Source organism: Spermophilus citellus (assembly GCF_964194105.1).
Source record: "Spermophilus citellus genome assembly, chromosome: 1".
Lineage (NCBI taxonomy): Eukaryota > Metazoa > Chordata > Mammalia > Rodentia > Sciuridae > Spermophilus > Spermophilus citellus.
In genome coordinates this window covers 36,604,546-36,623,424 of record NC_138182.1, presented here as the reverse complement: position 1 = coordinate 36,623,424, position 18,879 = coordinate 36,604,546, and the positions used below count along the sequence as shown (strand labels likewise).

At 33.9% G+C, this 18,879-nt stretch overlaps 1 protein-coding gene across 1 annotated transcript in view; it reads left to right on the top strand.

The window, feature by feature from the left end:
• Positions 1-18,879, top strand: part of LOC308652045 (phosphatidylinositol 3,4,5-trisphosphate 3-phosphatase TPTE2-like) — a gene marked incomplete at its 5' end in the record, with an annotated part of 62,595 nt that overhangs the window by 5,546 nt on the left and 38,170 nt on the right. Inside the window, 4 exons of the mRNA XM_081299737.1 lie at positions 5,089-5,163; positions 16,537-16,636; positions 16,879-16,942; positions 17,657-17,721. Of these exons, the coding sequence (XP_081155863.1) occupies positions 5,089-5,163; positions 16,537-16,636; positions 16,879-16,942; positions 17,657-17,721 (304 nt within the window). The remainder of the gene's footprint in view (positions 1-5,088; positions 5,164-16,536; positions 16,637-16,878; positions 16,943-17,656; positions 17,722-18,879) is intronic.

The following is an 18,879-nucleotide window of genomic DNA, read 5'->3' as shown; positions in this document are numbered from 1 at the left end:
CAGCCAACACCCTTAGATCAGTACCAGAATATCTGTATATGACACTTTGTTAGAATAGGCCAAGTTATCCATTTGGAAGTAAGAAAGTAACTGCAGGCAGGGAGAAGACAGCCCTCTGCAGAAAGACAGAAGCTAATAAACCCTCACTATATTCTTCACTGTCCAGAGCTCTGCCATCATGTAAGGCTGGTGCTCCAAATGCATACCCATCATCACTTTCAATGGAGACCTTGCCTCAGATTCCTAATTACTGGACCATGTTTGAGGGGCAAGAAAGACAGGCATAATTTGTGAATATTCAAAGATGGTAGATATACTTGAGAATCATAAAATGAGATGAGCCAAGTAAGGGGTACCTAAAAACTAAAATTCAATCTTGTTAAATGCAATCCCCATAATATATAAATGACATTCTTAACAAAGAAAAAAAATCCCAAAATTCATATGGAAGTATAAAAGACCCTGAATTGAGCCAGGCACAGTGGTGCATGCCTGTAATCCCAGCAACTCTGGATGTTAAGGCAGGAGGATCACAAGTGCAAAGCCAGACTCTGCAACTTAGCCCTAAGAAACTTAGAGAGACCCTGTCTCTAAATAAAATATTAAAAAGGCCTGGGGATGTGACTTGCTGGTTAAGTGCCCCTGGGTTCAATTCCCAGTACAAACAAAGAAACAAACAAAAACCTCTGCATTGACAAAGCAAACTTAAGAGGAAAAAAAGTAAAGCTGGAGTTATTACAATATTTGATTTCAAAATATACTGCAGAGCCAAAGTAACCAAAATAGCATAGTATAAAAACAGACATATAGATCAATGGAACAGAATGGACAACTCAGAAATAAACCTACACATCGACAGGTAACTGATGTTCAACAACAGTGCTAAAACGTGATTTGGAAAAGGACAACCTCTACACCAAATGGTGCTGGGAAAACTGGATGACCACAGCAGAAGACTGGAAGCTTGACCCCTGTCGCTCACCCTGTACAAAAATAAACTCAACATGGATCAAAGATCTTAATGTAAAACATGAAACCCTGAAACTCTTAGGGAAAATACTCAAGCTATTGGTGCAGGCAATGATTTCTGGATGGGACTCCCAAAGCACAAGAAACAAAAGAAAAACTGGATTTGTCAACTTAAAATGCTTTTGTACAGTATGGAAAACATCAACAGAGTGAAGTAATAACCTATACAATATGAGAAAGTATTTACCAGCTATTTATCTGACAAAGGAGTTAACATTCAGAATATATAAAGAACTCAATAACACTAATAATAAGTAATCCAATTTAAAAATAGGCAAATAATCTGAATAGATACCTTTCCAAACAAAAATTATAGATTGCCAATAAATACATGAAAAATGCTCAATATCATTAGCCATCAGAGAAGTGCAAATCAAAACAATAATGAAATAATCTCATTCCAGTTAGAATGGCTATTATCAAAAAGAAAAAGTTAAAAATTGTTGATAAGAATGTGAAGAAAGGGGAATTCTCTTTTTTTGTTGTTCATTGTAATTGTACATAATGGTGGAATTTGTTATTAACTATTCACACATGCACACAATATAATAATATAATTTGGCCAATATCTTTCACCAGTATTTGAGAAAAGGGAATTCTCATACACAGTTGATGTCAATTAGTACAGTCACTATGGAAAACAGTATGAAGGTTTCTCAAAAAACTAAAACAGAACTACCATATGATCCAGCTATAACATTCTGGGGTCTGTATCCAAAGGAAATGAAGTCAACAAAAAAACTTAACAATAGCAAAAAATTGACAAATGAGATTATATTAAAATAAAAAGCTTTTGCACATCAAAGGAAACAATAGAGTAAAGACACAACCTACAGGGGCTGGGGTTGTGGCTCAGCAGTAGAGCACTCGTCTAGCACATGCGAGGCCCTGGGTTCAATCCTTAATACCACATAAAAATAAAATAAAGGTATTGTGTGCAACTACAACTAAAATAAAATATTAAAAAAAGAGACAACCTACAGAATTAGGTACACATGTGCTCATGTTTATTCTTCTCCTTATTACTGCACTATAAACAATATCTAAGATATGGAATCAGCATATGCACCCCAACAGATGAATGGATAAAGAAAGCATGATACACACTGGAGTATTATTAAGTCGTATAGACAAATGAAGTTCTGTCATTTGCAGTAAAATGTATGGAACTGGATGACATCATGTTAAGAAAAAAAAAAGAGAGACATAGAAAGGCTAGCATCACATATTCCCTCTTGTATGTGGACACTAAAAAAAAAGGTCAACCTTAAAGTAGAATATTGATTACTAGGTATTGGGAAGGGTGCTGCAGGGGGAGGGCAAGGGTAGAAAAAGGACAATTGACATCATCAATGCACACTATATGCATGTATGGAAAAATCACACAAATCCCTACAATTAACACGAGTTAATAATAACTAGAGAGAGAGCAGGTAAATCTTGAAATAAATTCAACTATAAAATGCTCTTACACATTGGGGTTAGGTTCAGTAATAAAGAGCTATTTTTGAATTTTGTGATATTAACTATTTTGACATATTTAAATTTTAAACTTTTTAATTGAATATTTTACATATTACATTCTACTTGATTTACAAGTATATGCTTTAGCCCAGGAGCTGCCACGTCATTGAGTAATCATCATGAAAATTTATGTCATTAATTGAAAAGAATACCTAAGACAATAACCAATTGAATATATCAATTGAAACATGTAATTTCTCTGTACAATAAAACACATTTCAGGAGAGTGTTTTATCCTTGTGTTTAAAGAATAGAATGTTCTTATGATCAAACCAGACATTGCCTATCATGAATTTATATTTGAAACCATGTTTCTACGTGTGGCTCATACTATGTTGTTGTTTTGCTTTTTTAATAATTTTTTTAATCTATTGTGTTTAATTCCCCAACTGAAAACAATGAATCTAAATATTTTCTTGCCTTAATGTTTAGTTTAAAAAGAAATTCCTATCTTAAACCATCTTTTGCTTAAAAAGAACCGTTACCTAGAAGTATTTATCTGACCTGTATAAATAGAGTTGGCATCATTACATACTTAAAAGTGTTCAGGCTTCAGAGTAAGAGATTTATCCTTGAAACCTGAGTCGGTCGTTTAAAATTGTATTGTACTAAACAAAATATGTAGCTTCTCTATACTTCTGGGGGGGGTGTCTATAAAATTAATATCATAACATCTATCTCAGAGTTTTCAGAATTAATTGAAGAGAACACCCAAAACACCTGATCAGTCTATCTGAACCTATTAAAAAATATTTATTTTTTGCTTTAACTTACTATTATATCTTCTCATCTCTTCTCCTTCACACAGAAATGCTCAAGAGTGTCAATTCAATTGTACTAGATTATCTACCATTATCTGTCATTTATGGTCTTTATAACTTGGATTGATTCATTGCCTTTAGAAAACATAGGGAAAATTCTTGCTTCTCCTTCAAAAGCCAGCTTAGAAATATCTAAATTGAATTTTTAAAGTCAACATATATGGACATTTGGAATGAGGATATAGCACAGTGGCAGAGTGCTTGCCTATCATGCATGAAACCCTGGTTCTATCTCCAGTACTGAAAAGAAAGTCATCATATTTTTGTAAATTAAAGAGTAATTGTAGCTAATCTGCACCAAAAATTGAGTCCAGAAAATCATATGGTGTCTCACTATACTTTTTTTTTTTTAACCTTTAGTAGCGTATCATCTCAATCAACAATAAAAAGTCAGGAGATAATCACTAATGAAAGGTGAGATCAAAATAAACACACACATGAAAACATACACATACAAAGAAATTGACATTTGGAAAGTTAATTTTCAGGAGCATCAGTGACAATATAGAATGTCTTTACTGTTTTCTAAAGTCTTCTTGCTGTAGTGTCTGTAGATACTTTGCTGCGTTAGTTGTACGTAAGAAAAATGTATGTTAGTTGTTGTAAGAAAAATGCTTCATCCTTAGCAGCTGACAAAAGCTTTAAGAAAATATGAGAATTTATGTATGACACTCTTCTAGAGAGGTCAAGAGAAGTAATAATTTCATATAGAACAAGGAGGAGGTAGCAGCAGGCAGAGAGAAGTGGCAGCAAAAAAAGAACACTTAATAAACCCTCAATCTATTCCTCACCCTCCAGAGCTCTGCCACCATGTGAGACTGGTGCTCCAAACCCAAACCCACTATCACTCCAAATGGAGTCCTTATCTCAGTCCTGTTACTTGAAACCTGATATCCAATGGAGGAAAAAAAAAGCCCATAATTTGTAAAATACAGGGTGGTAGAGGGATTTGAGAATCAGGAAACTAGAAAGGGAAAGATTTATGAGTACCTACAAAATGTCAAGTTGAATTTTGAAATAAATTGACCCTAAAGTGCTGGTACACTTTGTTGATGAGGTATAAAAACTTCACTTTAAACTTGATTCACTAGGCTGTTTTGTGAGGACCAAAATCGTCTCTACCTCACATGAGGCTTAATTTTAGGTAAAACTGATGCCAATTTCCAAATACCAAATTGACATATAAGTTTTTAGAGTTCAAACAGATAATAAATTGTAGAACAATTGTGTGTATTTCAACCAAAGAAAAATAAGTTAAGTCTATGAAGTCACTTGGCTCTTAAATATTTTTAATACTTAACACTTACTTGAATAAAATGATACTGGTAATCTTTGACTACTTTGATAGGTTTTTGATATATCTCAACTTTCAATGATGTTGTCATTGAAGAATCTTGATATATGTATATACATATTTATATAATATAAAATGATATAAAGGAGATATATATGAAATATAAAGAACATATATGTGTGTGTATATAAAGAGAGGCAGAGACAGAGTGACACAGAGACTAACAGAGAAGAGATAAATTTACAAAATTCAATCTTGTAAGTACCCATGGGAAAATAAGAGTTTTCTGGGCTATGATTGTAAAAGTTTTTTGAGTTATATTTTTTAAATTTAGGAAATTCTTGTTGTTTAAATAATTTTTTCACTGTTCCATGTTGCAAATCTCTAATGATGTATTTTTGCATTTGTTGGTGGTTGAAGTTTGTTAGACAATCTCCCCATGTTTGATGACGAAGATGATGATGATGACTTTTGTGACTATTCCAAAACATATCAGTAAGTTAGTTTGAAGTTCGGTGGAAGGGAGGGAGTCATCGGTATGTCTCTTACCTTTGGGAAAACAAGGTTTGTACTGATACAAAAAGGAAAACTATGAAAAGATATAAAAATGTATGGGAGGAAGGGTACTCCAACTGAATTTACAGACAGGAACCATGTTTGAAAAAAATATTTCCATCTACTCACAAATAAACATTTTTTGTAGTTTCAAAATTGACTATATCCTTTATAGACAGTAATTTTATTTCAAAGTTTCTTTTTTTAACAGAATTAAATAACAGAATTGAATAAATAACAGGTTATTTATTCCTTCATAGTGGTTCTTTCTCATTTTTCTGGATATCTTCTGATTCCCAGTTTTATAGATTTTGTCTAAGTATAAATGGGACTGATTGAAAGGGAACCTGTTTTGCTGAATAAATCCCCTTCATGCTTATTGGAATTTTATTAATTTTATGTTTCTGAGTAATGTTACCTGGAGTACTTTCTGTTGCACTGATTTGATTGCATTTTTATTTGTACTTACTGTAACAAAACAATACATTCTTTTTTTTTCTTTTTCTTCTTCTTTTTTTTTTTTTTTTTTTTGGTGCTGAGAATCAAATCCAGGGCCTTGTGCATGCAAGGCAAGCACTCTACCAACTGAGCTATATCCCCAGCCCACAAAACAATACATTCTTAAAATCACTTGTACCAGAACTGAAGAAATGTTAAGGAGATTTTCCTTCTGCTGCTCTCTTGGCCAGTTATTTAACTATTCATCAGTTTATGATCATGTTGGAAAGAGCATATCTACTGCCAAAGAGGAAACTAAAAATTAACTAGTCACTGTTGCAATTTGTTGGTGTCTAGACAAAGATTACACAGAAAACAAAACGCCAACTAATGAATGAAAATAATTAAATTACTTGGAATTTCCATTTCCTGTAACTTTTTACATCATGAACAATCAATGATGAGTTCATACTGCCCTTTATTAAATTTTATGTCTGCATGTTACCTATTCATTTTGTGTAATGGGCTGTTCAGGGATGCGGCAAAGTTTGGAAGGATTGAGCAAAGCAAGCATTTCCTTCTTACCATACTCAGAACAACATAAAGCATTCTTTTTTGTAAACTACAAAAGCTCATTGCATAGATATAGGAGACATTTTCAGTAGTCCTTATAAGAAACACTGTTGTGTCATACTAGGGTTTTAGTCTTAGATTAGGAAAAAGAGCAGGAATCAAAAGTTTGTCTTTGTCATCTCATATTCACTTGACATTCAGCAAGTCACTAAACCTCTTTAAACTTTAGATTATTCAAATATAAACTAGTAATAATGCTATCTGTGTTATTTACCTACTATGTATTATATGAAATTGGTGAAAAAAGTAAAATAATATTCATGAAAGTGCTTTAAAAACTCTATAAAGTTTTATAGGTTTTCTGCTTTAAAAAAACAACATAACAGTTTATAATAGAAAAATAGAAATTCATTATTTTCAGAGTACATTTGTTCATTTAAAATCTGGGTGTTTGTATCTGTCATTGGATTGAAAAGTTCTTTATTTGTATGTCAATCCTTTTTATCTTATGTAGGACTAGTAAGAACAAATTTTTTAAAAAATTAAAATTTTTTTAAATGTGGGTCCACAAAAAAGAGGTGGGAAGCAACGCAGAGATACAGTCTCTGAGAAAATCCTTAGCTTCCCACTGTCTTGGAGCTAGAATATGTCAAACTGCTAGAGGTGATGCACAGCATACGGAAGAGCAATGGATGTGCCTAGACAGATGTGGTTAATCTGTTCTCATTTCTCTGCTATTTTCCCACTTCTTCCTATTTATAAATATTGCCAGATTTTTTAAAAAAATTGCTTTGTAAGGGGGAGGGAGAGATCCTCTCTGCCTCCCTTAGTTCTTATATGGGTTCTTTGGCTAGATACAAAAACTGATTAGCTAGAGAAAACCATGAAAGTTTACATGAACATGGGGATCTTCACAAGAGAGTGAAGTCTAAAGAAGTGACCAAAGCATGATGCCTTTATGTTTTCTACAAAAGTCAATGCATTTTTGAAGGAATAACAGGACAAAGAGATCACTGAGATAAGGTAGTCGATTACAGGGATGTAACTAAGAGACATATGAGGATACAGAAGTTAGTGGAAGATTAGGTTACTTCAGAAATTATTTGGTTCATTGCAGTCCTTATTACCAGTCTCATGATCCAGCCTTGATATGGGAAGAACATATGAGTTAGTCAGTTTTTCATAATTGTGACCAATATACCTGACATAAGCAACTTGGAGGTATTTTGGCTCACTCTTTCAGAGGTTTCACTCCATGGTGGACTGAATTCATTGCTTTGGGCCTGAGATGAGGATGAATATCATGGGGGCAAGGAGTGGCAGAGGAAGCTGTTTGACTCAAGGCAGGTGAGAAGTAGAGACAGAGGGTGGAGTTGGAGGAAAGGGGACAGGGACAAGATACTTCCTCCAATTATGCCTCCATGTAGTTTCTACCACCTCATAGTAGTCTATTCATATGTCAGTGGATTAATTCATTGATGAGGTCAGAATCCTAGTGATATAATCACTTCCCCAAAACCCTGCCTCTGGACTTTGCTACACCAGGGATCAAGCCTTTAACACACAAGCTTTGGGAGGACATTCCAGATACAAATCATAACAACATTCCTCCTAAAAAAAATCTTTATGACTTTTTGCGCATAGCAAAAGGTCAAATGACTTTTTCTGAAGTTACACTTCCTTGAGTAATTTCAGCTTGAACTAATCAACATATCAATTCAGCATATTTTGAGATGATATATTTTTAACTTCTTCACGTTTGCATCCTGGAAATTATAATCTTCAAACAATTGAATACATCTATATTTTTATTTGGGATATATGCCATTATTATTTTTTAAAATATTTTTTAGGCGTACCAGGGATTAAACTCAGGAGCACTTGGCCACTGAGCCATATCCCCATCCCTGTTTTGTATTTTATTTAGAGACAGGGTCTCACTGAGTTGCTTAGCACCTCGATTTTGCTGAGGCTGGCTTTGAACTCATGATCCTCCTGCCTCAGCCTCCTGAGGCCCTGGGATTATAGACATGTGCCACTACTAGGCCCAGCTATGCATTAGTTTCACACTTAAAAATGTATGAAAGTTGTTCTGTACTCCAAGATTTTAAATATATCCACCAAAATGTCTATGTTGTAGATTTATTTCATGCATTTAAATAAAACATCTGCCCAGAAATTTCATCTTGAGATATAAAAGCGTAGTAATCTACTTTTCTCCCAGGTTAAAGCCTGATTCTACTAAATTCAACTTCAGTTTATACTATAATCTAGTAATGTTGGCCTTGTGTGTTGTGGATAGATTGGGATAAAAAGCCAGAGTCTTCCAAATGAAAGCAGGAAGACCATAGAATCATCCCAGTGCAGTTAGTGCTTTGGGTCATGGCCACGTCCTTTCCTCCAGCATCTGTACCCAAGATATAGCATCCAACGGGGAGAGACAGGACCAGCCCCTAATACAGTCTTATTTGTGTCTTATAGGTTCTATGTCTATTGATATCACATATCTTCATCATAGTTAATATTTTTGCTTTGAATTCCTTTGATATTAATATTGTGACTTTTAGTGTTTTAAGATTTAGCATCTCATATCTTTGTCAGTCTTTTTATTTTCAAACTATCATTTAAATTTAGTTTTGTCTCACATATAGCACAAAATACATTTAGTATTTTTTTCACATTTAGTTTTTAAACTTATCTAGAAGTACTGCCAATATTTAACCTGAGAATAATGTGTACTTGTAACTATTGGCATATTTGGTTTTATTTTTATCATCTTATTTTGTTTTCTATATTAAAAATACTTTCTTTATATTTTTCTTTGAATTTTGCTAGTTAATTGATTTGTTTTTACTCTGTTGATGTTTTTACTGATGTGAAAGTTATAGACCCATAAGCATTTGTATCTAAATGTTTAGAAAACATAATAATAGTTTTGCTTCTCCATTAACATCTTGAACTTGTACTTCAGAAAAACAAAAAAGTGCAATCTAATTTCACTTCTGTCTTCTTCCAAGCCTTAATCCCTAAACTGATGAGAAAACCTGCAAATCCATACTACAGTTGATTTGTTTCTATTTCTTTTGTTATTGAGAATTTTGTTGTCTTTGCTTTTAAGATAATTTATTTGCATTTCTACCTGCTATATTTCCTTACTACATTTTTATTATTTATGTTTTGAGTTTGATTTTGTTTACCACTTTTATGAAGCATCTTTCTTATTCCTACATCTTTATTTTGCTTCATTGCTGTTGACTTGAACATTGCTTTGAATAATTGTTTTTAAGAAAGGTACATGGCTGTCCTGCTTTGAGTTGCTGCATGTTGAAGTATCTGTCCATTCCTCAGATATGAGCAGTACTTTTCCCAGATACAGGCTTATTGACTCATGGTCCTTACCCTGCAATCTGCACTAACTGTTTGAAGCTACATATACATAACACAATCTTTTTAACAACAACTGCAAAGCTAAATTGTATATCTATTTAGAATAGTTTTGGGGGACACTGAAAGAGATTGGAGGAACTAAAGTGACCCCAACTCATCCCCTTGTGTCTTCATAATCCTGTGAGGTATGGTTCTATATGGTCAATTTTGTCAGGCAAGTTCAGATTTATTATAGCATTTCATTGCTACAAGAGATGCAATAGACTGTGTGGGATCAAAAGAGGCTTGTAGTAAGAGAATGGTAGCCTTGGGGGAGAATTTATCTTTTAGCCATGTGGTTCCCCATCCACATCATCCTTAGCTCTCGAGACCAGAGTGGAGGTGGTAGATACAGTTGAACCTTGGAAGATTATAACAATTGTCCCTATATTTCAAGCTAATCTAACAGTATTCATCCATGGATGATGGGCCATGCCTCAGTTCTACTCAGAATTTATTCTCTCCATTCTCCTGTCTTGGGCACAGGATATGAACGCTCTCTTGGGACTAATTCTACTTGGGGTGGAATTTGGATCCTAGGTTAAAAGCTTTAGCAGGTCAAGAAATTGTTCCTGATGGCTACTTTGTCTCTAGCAGTAGGGTAAAATGTGGCATTAGTGGAAGCACCATCAAACAGGCTCTCCTTCCTTTGATTAATAGAAAGAACCTCATCTTTGGGGTGTATTTTTTTGAAATATGTTTTACTAAGATACCTCCAAAGTGCATTTGCAACCCCAAGTAAACCTCCCATTAATGTTTATCCTCTATATTCACTTCTTGAAACTAGACATAATGAGTGTCTAGTTTCAAGAAGTGAATATAGAGGATAGGAGAATCTGTGTTCATCCCTGAAATCCTTATTGCATTCCTATGGAAATGGAGGTCTGGACAAGGTTTGATGACTTGCCCAATATCCTGCAGTTTGTTAACCAAAGGGCTAGGGCTGGAATATAGTTCTCTTTTATCATTCTCTTCCATCTTCATGTGATATTTCTTTAGTTGATGACCCCAAATTTAATATTACCATAAATTTTCAATGATAATATTAATTAATTACTATTAATTTTACCATAATGTTGGAGTTGGAACTTCATGTGCAAGGGAAATGCTATCAAATATCCAAAGTTCAGCATTTTATTCATGTATATTCGAAATAGGAAGGTAAAAATCTCATGAAGTATAAATGTAAAAATTTTAGTTATTAGTAAAAAGCAATTTGTTATACAACTTCTGAATTTTTTTTCTGTTAAATTCAAGGCCTTATAAAGGCCTTGGGTTTTTGTTAAGTTCATAATATATGTTAGAGGAAATTTTATTAATTTGTTTTTATTAATTTTTATAGAGACAAGATTAAGCATATTGTGGATTTAATTGTATCATCCTTTCCATTCAGGTATGTGAGACTTTAAAAAAGGAAATGATTATGACATTTAATATCAACATTTTTAATAGGAAGCAAAACAGAACAAAATAAAAAGCATATTTCCCAGGCACACATGCCTGTAATCCCAGCGGCTCGGAAGGCCAATACTAGAAAATCAAAAGCCCAAGTCCAGCTTCAGCAACTTAGCAAGGGCCTAAGTAATTTAGTAAGACCCTGTCTCAAAATAAAAAATAAAAAGGACTGGAAATGTAGCTTGGTGGTAAATTGCCCCTGGGTTAAATACCTAGTATTAAAAAAAAAAGCATTTCTACTCTCAAAATGTTGCTAAATAGCCTGTATACCCACATTTTGAATATAATCTAATTTTTTTTGGAATTTTGGTTTCAGTTGGACATTAATATTTCCAAATAAAAGGGGGAGGGAAAAGGAGGGATTATGAACTGACATCAATTTCTATGTGTGAATGAGCATATAGTGATGAACCCAACTACTATGTATAAATAAAGCTTTTAAAAAATGTTCTTTCCCAAAACAATGACATTTGCCTAAGTCTAACTAGTGGCAGATTCATTTTTTTCCTACTAATAAAAGTAAAAATAATGAAGCATGCATTTTAAAATTCTGTAATTATAGGTAAAGTATTTTATTAAATACCTTATGCATCCAGAATTACTTCTTAATTCTGGAAATATTTTACTTGGGTTTCTTCTCTATGTAAGAAGAAGATTTACTACTATGATTCAAATATACACCAATGTGATTGCTTCCTTTTAAATTAATAATAGTTTCATGCAAGAAATATAGTCAAATATCAGGGAATGTTTTTAAAATATATAAGAGAAAAGCACTTAAGAGTTCATTTGTGGAAATATGTATGGATTTGAATTTATTCTCATGTGCCCATCACTGTTCTAGGAGTGCCCATGAATGTGTAATAATGTATTTGTTGAAAATTTCACTGATTAAAAAAATCTTACTGGTCAAAATGGTCTTATAGTCATCATTACTATAGCAATATATGCATTCCCATGTTTATAGCAGCACAATGCATAATAGCCAAAATACACAACCAGACTAGGTGTCCATCAGCCAAGGTACAGAAAAAGCAAATGTGGTATATATACACAATGGAGTTTTTTTCTAATATTTATTTTTTAGTTTTAGGTGAATACAATATTTTATTTTTATGTGGGGTGCTGAGGATCAAACCCAGTACCTTGCACAAGCTTAGGCGAGCATTGAGCCACAACCCCCTGGCCCCACAATGGAGTTTTATTCAGTCATAAATAAGAATGAAATTATGTTATTTGCAGGAAAATGGATGGAATTTGAAAACATTAATTTAAGCAAAATAAGCCAAACTCAGGCTTAGAGTCGCATGTTTTCTCTCTTATGTGGAAACTAGAGAAGAAAAAGGAAAAGAAAGTGTGGTAGGGGAGGGAGTGGGAGGTGGTCTCATGAAAATGGAGAGGAGACCAGGAGAGGAAAGGGACACAGTGAGGGCAGAGGGTTGGGAAAGGGGAAATGCTGGGAAATAATATTGATCGAATTATATTATCATATCACATGCATGGGTGAATATGTAAAAATGAATCCCACTATTATTTATAATTATAATGCACTAATAAAAAAGGGTGGGGAAAAGAAAAGAGTCTTACATTAGTCTTGCCTTCACTTGGGTTTTATTACTAAATTCTTTAAAATTTTTTCAGATTAATGTTTTATTTATGATGAGAAATGATTGAAATTTTCAAAATTTAAGAAGAGTTCACACACACAGTTCCAGTTCTATCTTGGGTTAGTCTGATGTATCTGTTGTAGGAGAATATGATAACATACATTACAGTGATTTGATGGGAATTTTATTCACAAACAACTGTTCTTATTGGGTAAAAATGAGTGATTTTTTTTAAGATTCTAAGGCAATACAGTTCTTTCTCCCAATGAACAGTTTAATCCTACATATTGACATTTTGGTATCTAATCATTAGCTTTAATGTTGTCTATTTATGGAGGCAAATCCCCATTATCTTTATTATCTTTATTTGTTTTAGAATATTTGGAATTTTGCTGATCTTTGTGGATGTGTTTCTTGTTGTTAATGACATAATTTTGACTGAGCGCCATATACATGTTTCTTTGGCATGTCGTATAAGTTCTTTATCTATTGCTTTATTTTTCGTCATGGATATTCTTCTTCAAATATATGTAGTAGGGTAAGTTTGATTTTTTTTTAACTTAAAGCTATTTTGTACTGTTATAAGAAGCATCCAAAAATAATTATCAGGTTAACCCAACTAAATGTGCTTCTCTTTATCAAAATAATTCTCCTAGAAGGCATAGTTCACAGAGAAACAACAATCCAAACCTAGTTTATCATAGATGGGGCTTTAATAATGTTATTATTGCAATTGTCACTACAGTCTCCAACAATATATTCTAGATGGTCCCTTCAAAAGGTAAAATTTGAAGGAATTTTTAAAAGGGACCAGGCACATGTACATGATGTACATGATATGTCTGCATGTACATTAAGAAGAGGAATGTGTGTGTAAAGTATAAATATTAATACTTTCATTAAGAATTGAATTCCAAACAAGAGTTTATAGTATGTTAAATACAAAATAATAGATCATGAATAATCCCTGCATCAGCTAAAATGACAACTTTTGTTAAGGTGTAGAGGAGATCTGAGGCATACTCATCTCATTGGCAGGGACAACACAGCAGTTGTTGTTTTTCTTTTTTCTTTTCTTCTGTTTTTGCTGAGAAGGTAGGGGTAAGCCAAGGTTTGGGGCTGGACTGTCGTGGAAGTCATGAAGAAAGTTCCCCAGACTCACTTTTTCCAGAGCAACTCTGGCAGTTTGTCTCCTTTCCTGATGATTTTTTTTTTAATCCTCATGCCTTTGATCTAAAGACATTTGCTCAGTGCCAGGTTACTCAGAACCTTAAAGAGGGTGCCTCAAAATCAGAAGCTTTCCCTGGAGGACCAATGCTGAGGTTTAAAGGAGCCAGTGTTGAAGAAGAAAATGTAGTAGTTGTAAGTCAACCAGAGGCCATGTAAGCCCTTTGGGATTCATGGCCAGACAATGAATTCAAAATAGTGAAAGTTTCTTCTTCTCACAAGCTCCTCTCACATACTCCTCACTGTCCCAAATCCTCTGAGGCTGTGAGATATTCAGTTTCCACCGTCCAACTGCCCAGCATCCCATCTGCCTAGGAGAAAACAAAGCTTGCCTCTTGTTTAATAGTTTGGTTATATCTCTTATTTACTAAGCTTAAGTTGCCATACTGTTGCTTTTTCTCATGTGTGTGTGTGTGTGTGTGTGTGTGTGTGTGTGTGTGTGTCTAAACTGCTTGAAAACTTTCTATTAATGTTATATTTCCCTTGTTCTAGTGTAGACAATGCATTTTAAATAAACCATTAAAGTAGAATTCATACTGAAGATAAGTCAAAAACTTGTGTTCTTAAAATATTCCTATCCCTTCTTGGAGAGAATAAACATTTTATTTTATATTGCAGGAAACAACATTATTTTTCTGATGTATTTAATGTCTTCGATTCTGTCATTATTGGGGTGACTTTGGCATTTGACCTCTGGTACATGTTTTTTGACTTTCACAGCAATGTCTCCAGGTATGAAACATGTGACTTACCTCTAGAAGTTTTTCATTTCTTTCATTCTTTTATTTTTTTACATTTCAATGGCTTTAATTTTGTATCGTCTTTTTAACTTTGAGTGTTCTGCTTTTGTGCCAAATAAGCTGCTTGAAAATGAAATGTTAAGATAGATTTCCACATACTTTGAGACTATAAAAGATGGTGGCATTTAGAGGCCAGTGAAAGGTATATACACTAAATACTTTTTGGTGAAAAAAGAAGATGGAGCACTCAAAGAGAGTGGGGACTTGGCCTCTTGTGCTTACTTTAACTTCATTACATTTTAAAATTCCCTCTAAATTCCATTTGTGCTTCAGCCATAAATTCCTTACACATGAAGTTCTATATATCTACCTGAATTTTTCCTACAACATAGAGTATATTGATTTAAGCATATGAAAATTTGAGTGACTCTAATCATATTCTCCAAAACATTGCACATTGAACAGGAAAGCAGGAGGTGACACAGATACAACACAGAGGAAGAGTTGTGAAGTATACTTGTAGTAGAAATGAAGAAAGCTGAGGCAAAGTTAGAACCATGAGAGATTAGGAAAGTAAATGTGTGTGAATAATAGTTCTTTCTCTCCCTCCCTTCCTCTCTTCCTCCTCCTTCTCCTTCTTCTTCTTCTTCCCACCCCCCACCCCTCTCTTTCACTGTGGCAATGAAGAAGAGTAAATGTCTATAAGGATGTAGACATTGAAGGGCTTTCTTGGCTTATTCATTAATCAAATAGCTACCATCTTTTGGTAACCTAGCTTCTCATGGCTTCAATTCAGAACCCAATTAAATGTGTTATATAATAGACTTTGGAGTTTGAAAATAATCAGAGTCAATATGGTCCTCCAATTGCAACCTCAGCATCATGTGAGAGCTTGCTAGAAATGCAAGAAAAACACCTCATGTCTAACCCTAAACCCACCAAATTAGTTATTCTGGAACCTGCAACCTGGGGTCTAACAAGCTTTTCTAGGTGATGTTTGTTTATGTTTAAATTAGACACTACTAGTCAGCAGCTCTCTGCTATGGTATTTCCAGTGATAGGAGAAACACCACCCAATGCACTTGGGAAGTCTCTCAGCCTGCAGCCTGCCTGATGAGCATATACAGGCTGTAGTGAACCTCTGTTACTGAAGGGAGTAGTAACATAGGTGAACAAGAATCCTTAGTTTGTTTTCATGGGGGAAAATGAAAAACATACTGATTTTTTTAAAAATATATTTTTAGTTGTGAATGGACCTTTATTTTTTATTTATTTATATGCAGTGCTGAGAACTGAACCCAGTGCCTCATACATGCTAGGTAAGTGCTCTATCACTGAGCCACAACCCCAGCCCCAACATGCTGGTCTTAAACCATAAAAGAAATCCAAAAATTCTAAGAGTATTATTACTTCCTCTAGACCAGAATTTTTCAACCTTAGCATTATTAACATTTTAGGCAAATAATTCTTTGTTTACAGGAAAGGGCAGCTTTATTCAGGGTAGGGTATTAAGCAGCATTCCTCTATTCACTAGATGTAACACCCCACCAATATATACACCCAACTGTTATGACAACCAGAAGTATTTCCAGACATTGTCAAATATCCTCTAGATGGGTGGCAAGGTGAGTTGAGGCAAAATTACTCCTGGCTAAGAACCACTGCTCTAAACAATACAAGGCTGGAGGAGGTATGCTCAGTAGTAGAGTGCTTGATGAGCATGTGTGAGGCCCTGGGTTTGATCCCCAGTACCACTTAAAAAAATGTTAAACTTAATCCATATTGACAAAATCTTCTGTTTCTGAAACAAAAATGGATCTTTAAATTTTATCCATAAATTTATTCAGATTCACCATTTTATTTCGACCTCTGCGACTTATCACTCTGATCAGAATGTTTCATTTGGCTTACCAAAAAAGACAACTTGAAAAGCTGACCAGAAGGCTGGTGAGTAAGCAAAACATGTTTATTTTGGGCTGGGGAAGTAGCTCAGTGGTAGAGTATTTGCCTAGCACGTGCAAGGCCCTAGGTTCAATCCTCAATACCACACACACACACACACACACACACACACACACACACATTTCTTTTGTGTTTAAGAAAATATAAGGGTTATAGATATTTACATAATGTTTTATTTTTATGTTGATTTATATCTTACACATTGTAAAATTGCTTTAAACTCTCAGGTTTCAGGAAACAAAAGGAGATACACAAAGGATGGATTTGACCTGGACCTCACTTACATTACTGGTTTGTGACTTTAATTGTTGATTTATTTATATTAATTTCTAATTGTTCTTATGAGTAATAATATTTTCTTTTGGTTTTGCCTTGTTGAAGTATTTTCTTTTAAATTATCCTTTACCCATGAAGACACATTCCCTGGTAATGGAAAATTTCATTCATTTCAAATCAGGTCTACTTGGTGGAATGGATTTTCAGCTGACTCTATTTGAGTTTGATTTAGAATTTATTGAGTTGTGATAGTCATCCTGGGTTCCAGAAGTCCCATAGAGACTCCTTTTTTTCCTTGAACCCAAAAGAATGAGGTCACTGTTTTGTAGGTCTCAGGTTTTCTGAGTCAAGAGGGATAGAAAGCACCTGGAGTTTCTATCATCACTGGATCCCAGACTTCCTGGTTTTTCTTTGGTGTTCAAGAAATAAATTCCAACTACAGGGGAAGCTCTAGACTGATGTCAATACAAATCTGTGGCGTATGGCATACAGTCAGTTCAATGATAATTTTTTTGAATAACTAAATATATTATCTAAATTTATTGAATAACTAAATAAATTACATAAATATAATATAAAATATTGTACACTGAGGATGTGTTAGCTTTTTTTCTCTATCCTGAAAGTTCTTTTCTGTGAAAAGGGAGTCTGATTAAATGTAGATTAGATTTTTGTATATTGTTTCACATCTATAATGACATTCATAGTAGTGATTACTTTGACTTCCAGAGCGTATTATTGCCATGTCATTTCCATCTTCTGGAAAGCAGTCTTTCTATAGGAATCCAATTCAGGTAAGGATGTTAATATACAAATATTCACTTCTCGGTGAATATGGACAGTGAAGTCATAAGCTTGATACTGACCCAGAGATGGTAATACTTTTCTAAAAGTTTGCTCTTTCAGGTAAAAAAAAATCATAATGGGTTGATATCAATTTGATTTTATTATTTACAAACCATTCAAGCATATAACAACACCTTTTATTTCACTTATGACATGTGGTTTGTGAATTTGGATTGGGCTTAACTGGGTGGTTCTGATAATCAGGGACAGAACTGGCTATCTCATCTGGACTTGCTCATGCATCTGTGGATAGCTTTTGGGTCATCGGAGTACTGGCTAGTCTAAAATGCCTGGCTAGATGGTTCTACATAGTGTCTCTTTCCAAGGCAGACTAGGTCAATCTTGTTTACATGGTGGCAGAAGCAAAGGTCCAAGGAACAGCAAGCAAAAGAATGCAAAGCTTCTTATGACCCAGACTCTATACTAGTGTAATGTGGCATCTACTTCATTCTATTGGCCGAAGCAAACTACAAAACCAGTCTGTATTCGAGGAGTAGAATAGGAGAAATTGCAAAGAATTATGGTCATTTTTCATTGTTTATCGGGAGAAGAAAGGGAAAGCTGTAACTAAAATGTATGCTTTTAGATTGGTATTCTAAATTAAATGGAGGAATAACATTTTGGGCTCTGTGGATGACTAAATTAATTTCAAACATATAGGGCTGTTTGCTATTGAAGAAATTCCAGCTGAAAGACATTAAGAAGTTAGCATTTATGTGTGTATTATTACATTTATTTTACCCCAATAAAAATGTAATTATATATCAGTATGTATGTATGCCTATATATAAATGCAATCATGTGTCTTTTAATGATAAGATATGTTGTATTGAGTGATCACACCATTGTGTGAGCATCATAGATACACCCTATTTCACCACATAATCATTGCAGATTTGCCAAATATTTGCAAAAAATATTAAGATTTTTTTTAATCGTGATGATTAATATTACTTAAAAATTATTTAAACTCTCTTTGATGCAAGATTAGAATGTATGAAATACTTATGAATATATGTTAAAACCAAGCAGTCCAAGTTAACACATATCATTTCTTTCATTTTCCTGGTCTGGGAAAAAAAAAAGTTAACCATTAGTTGTTTTTG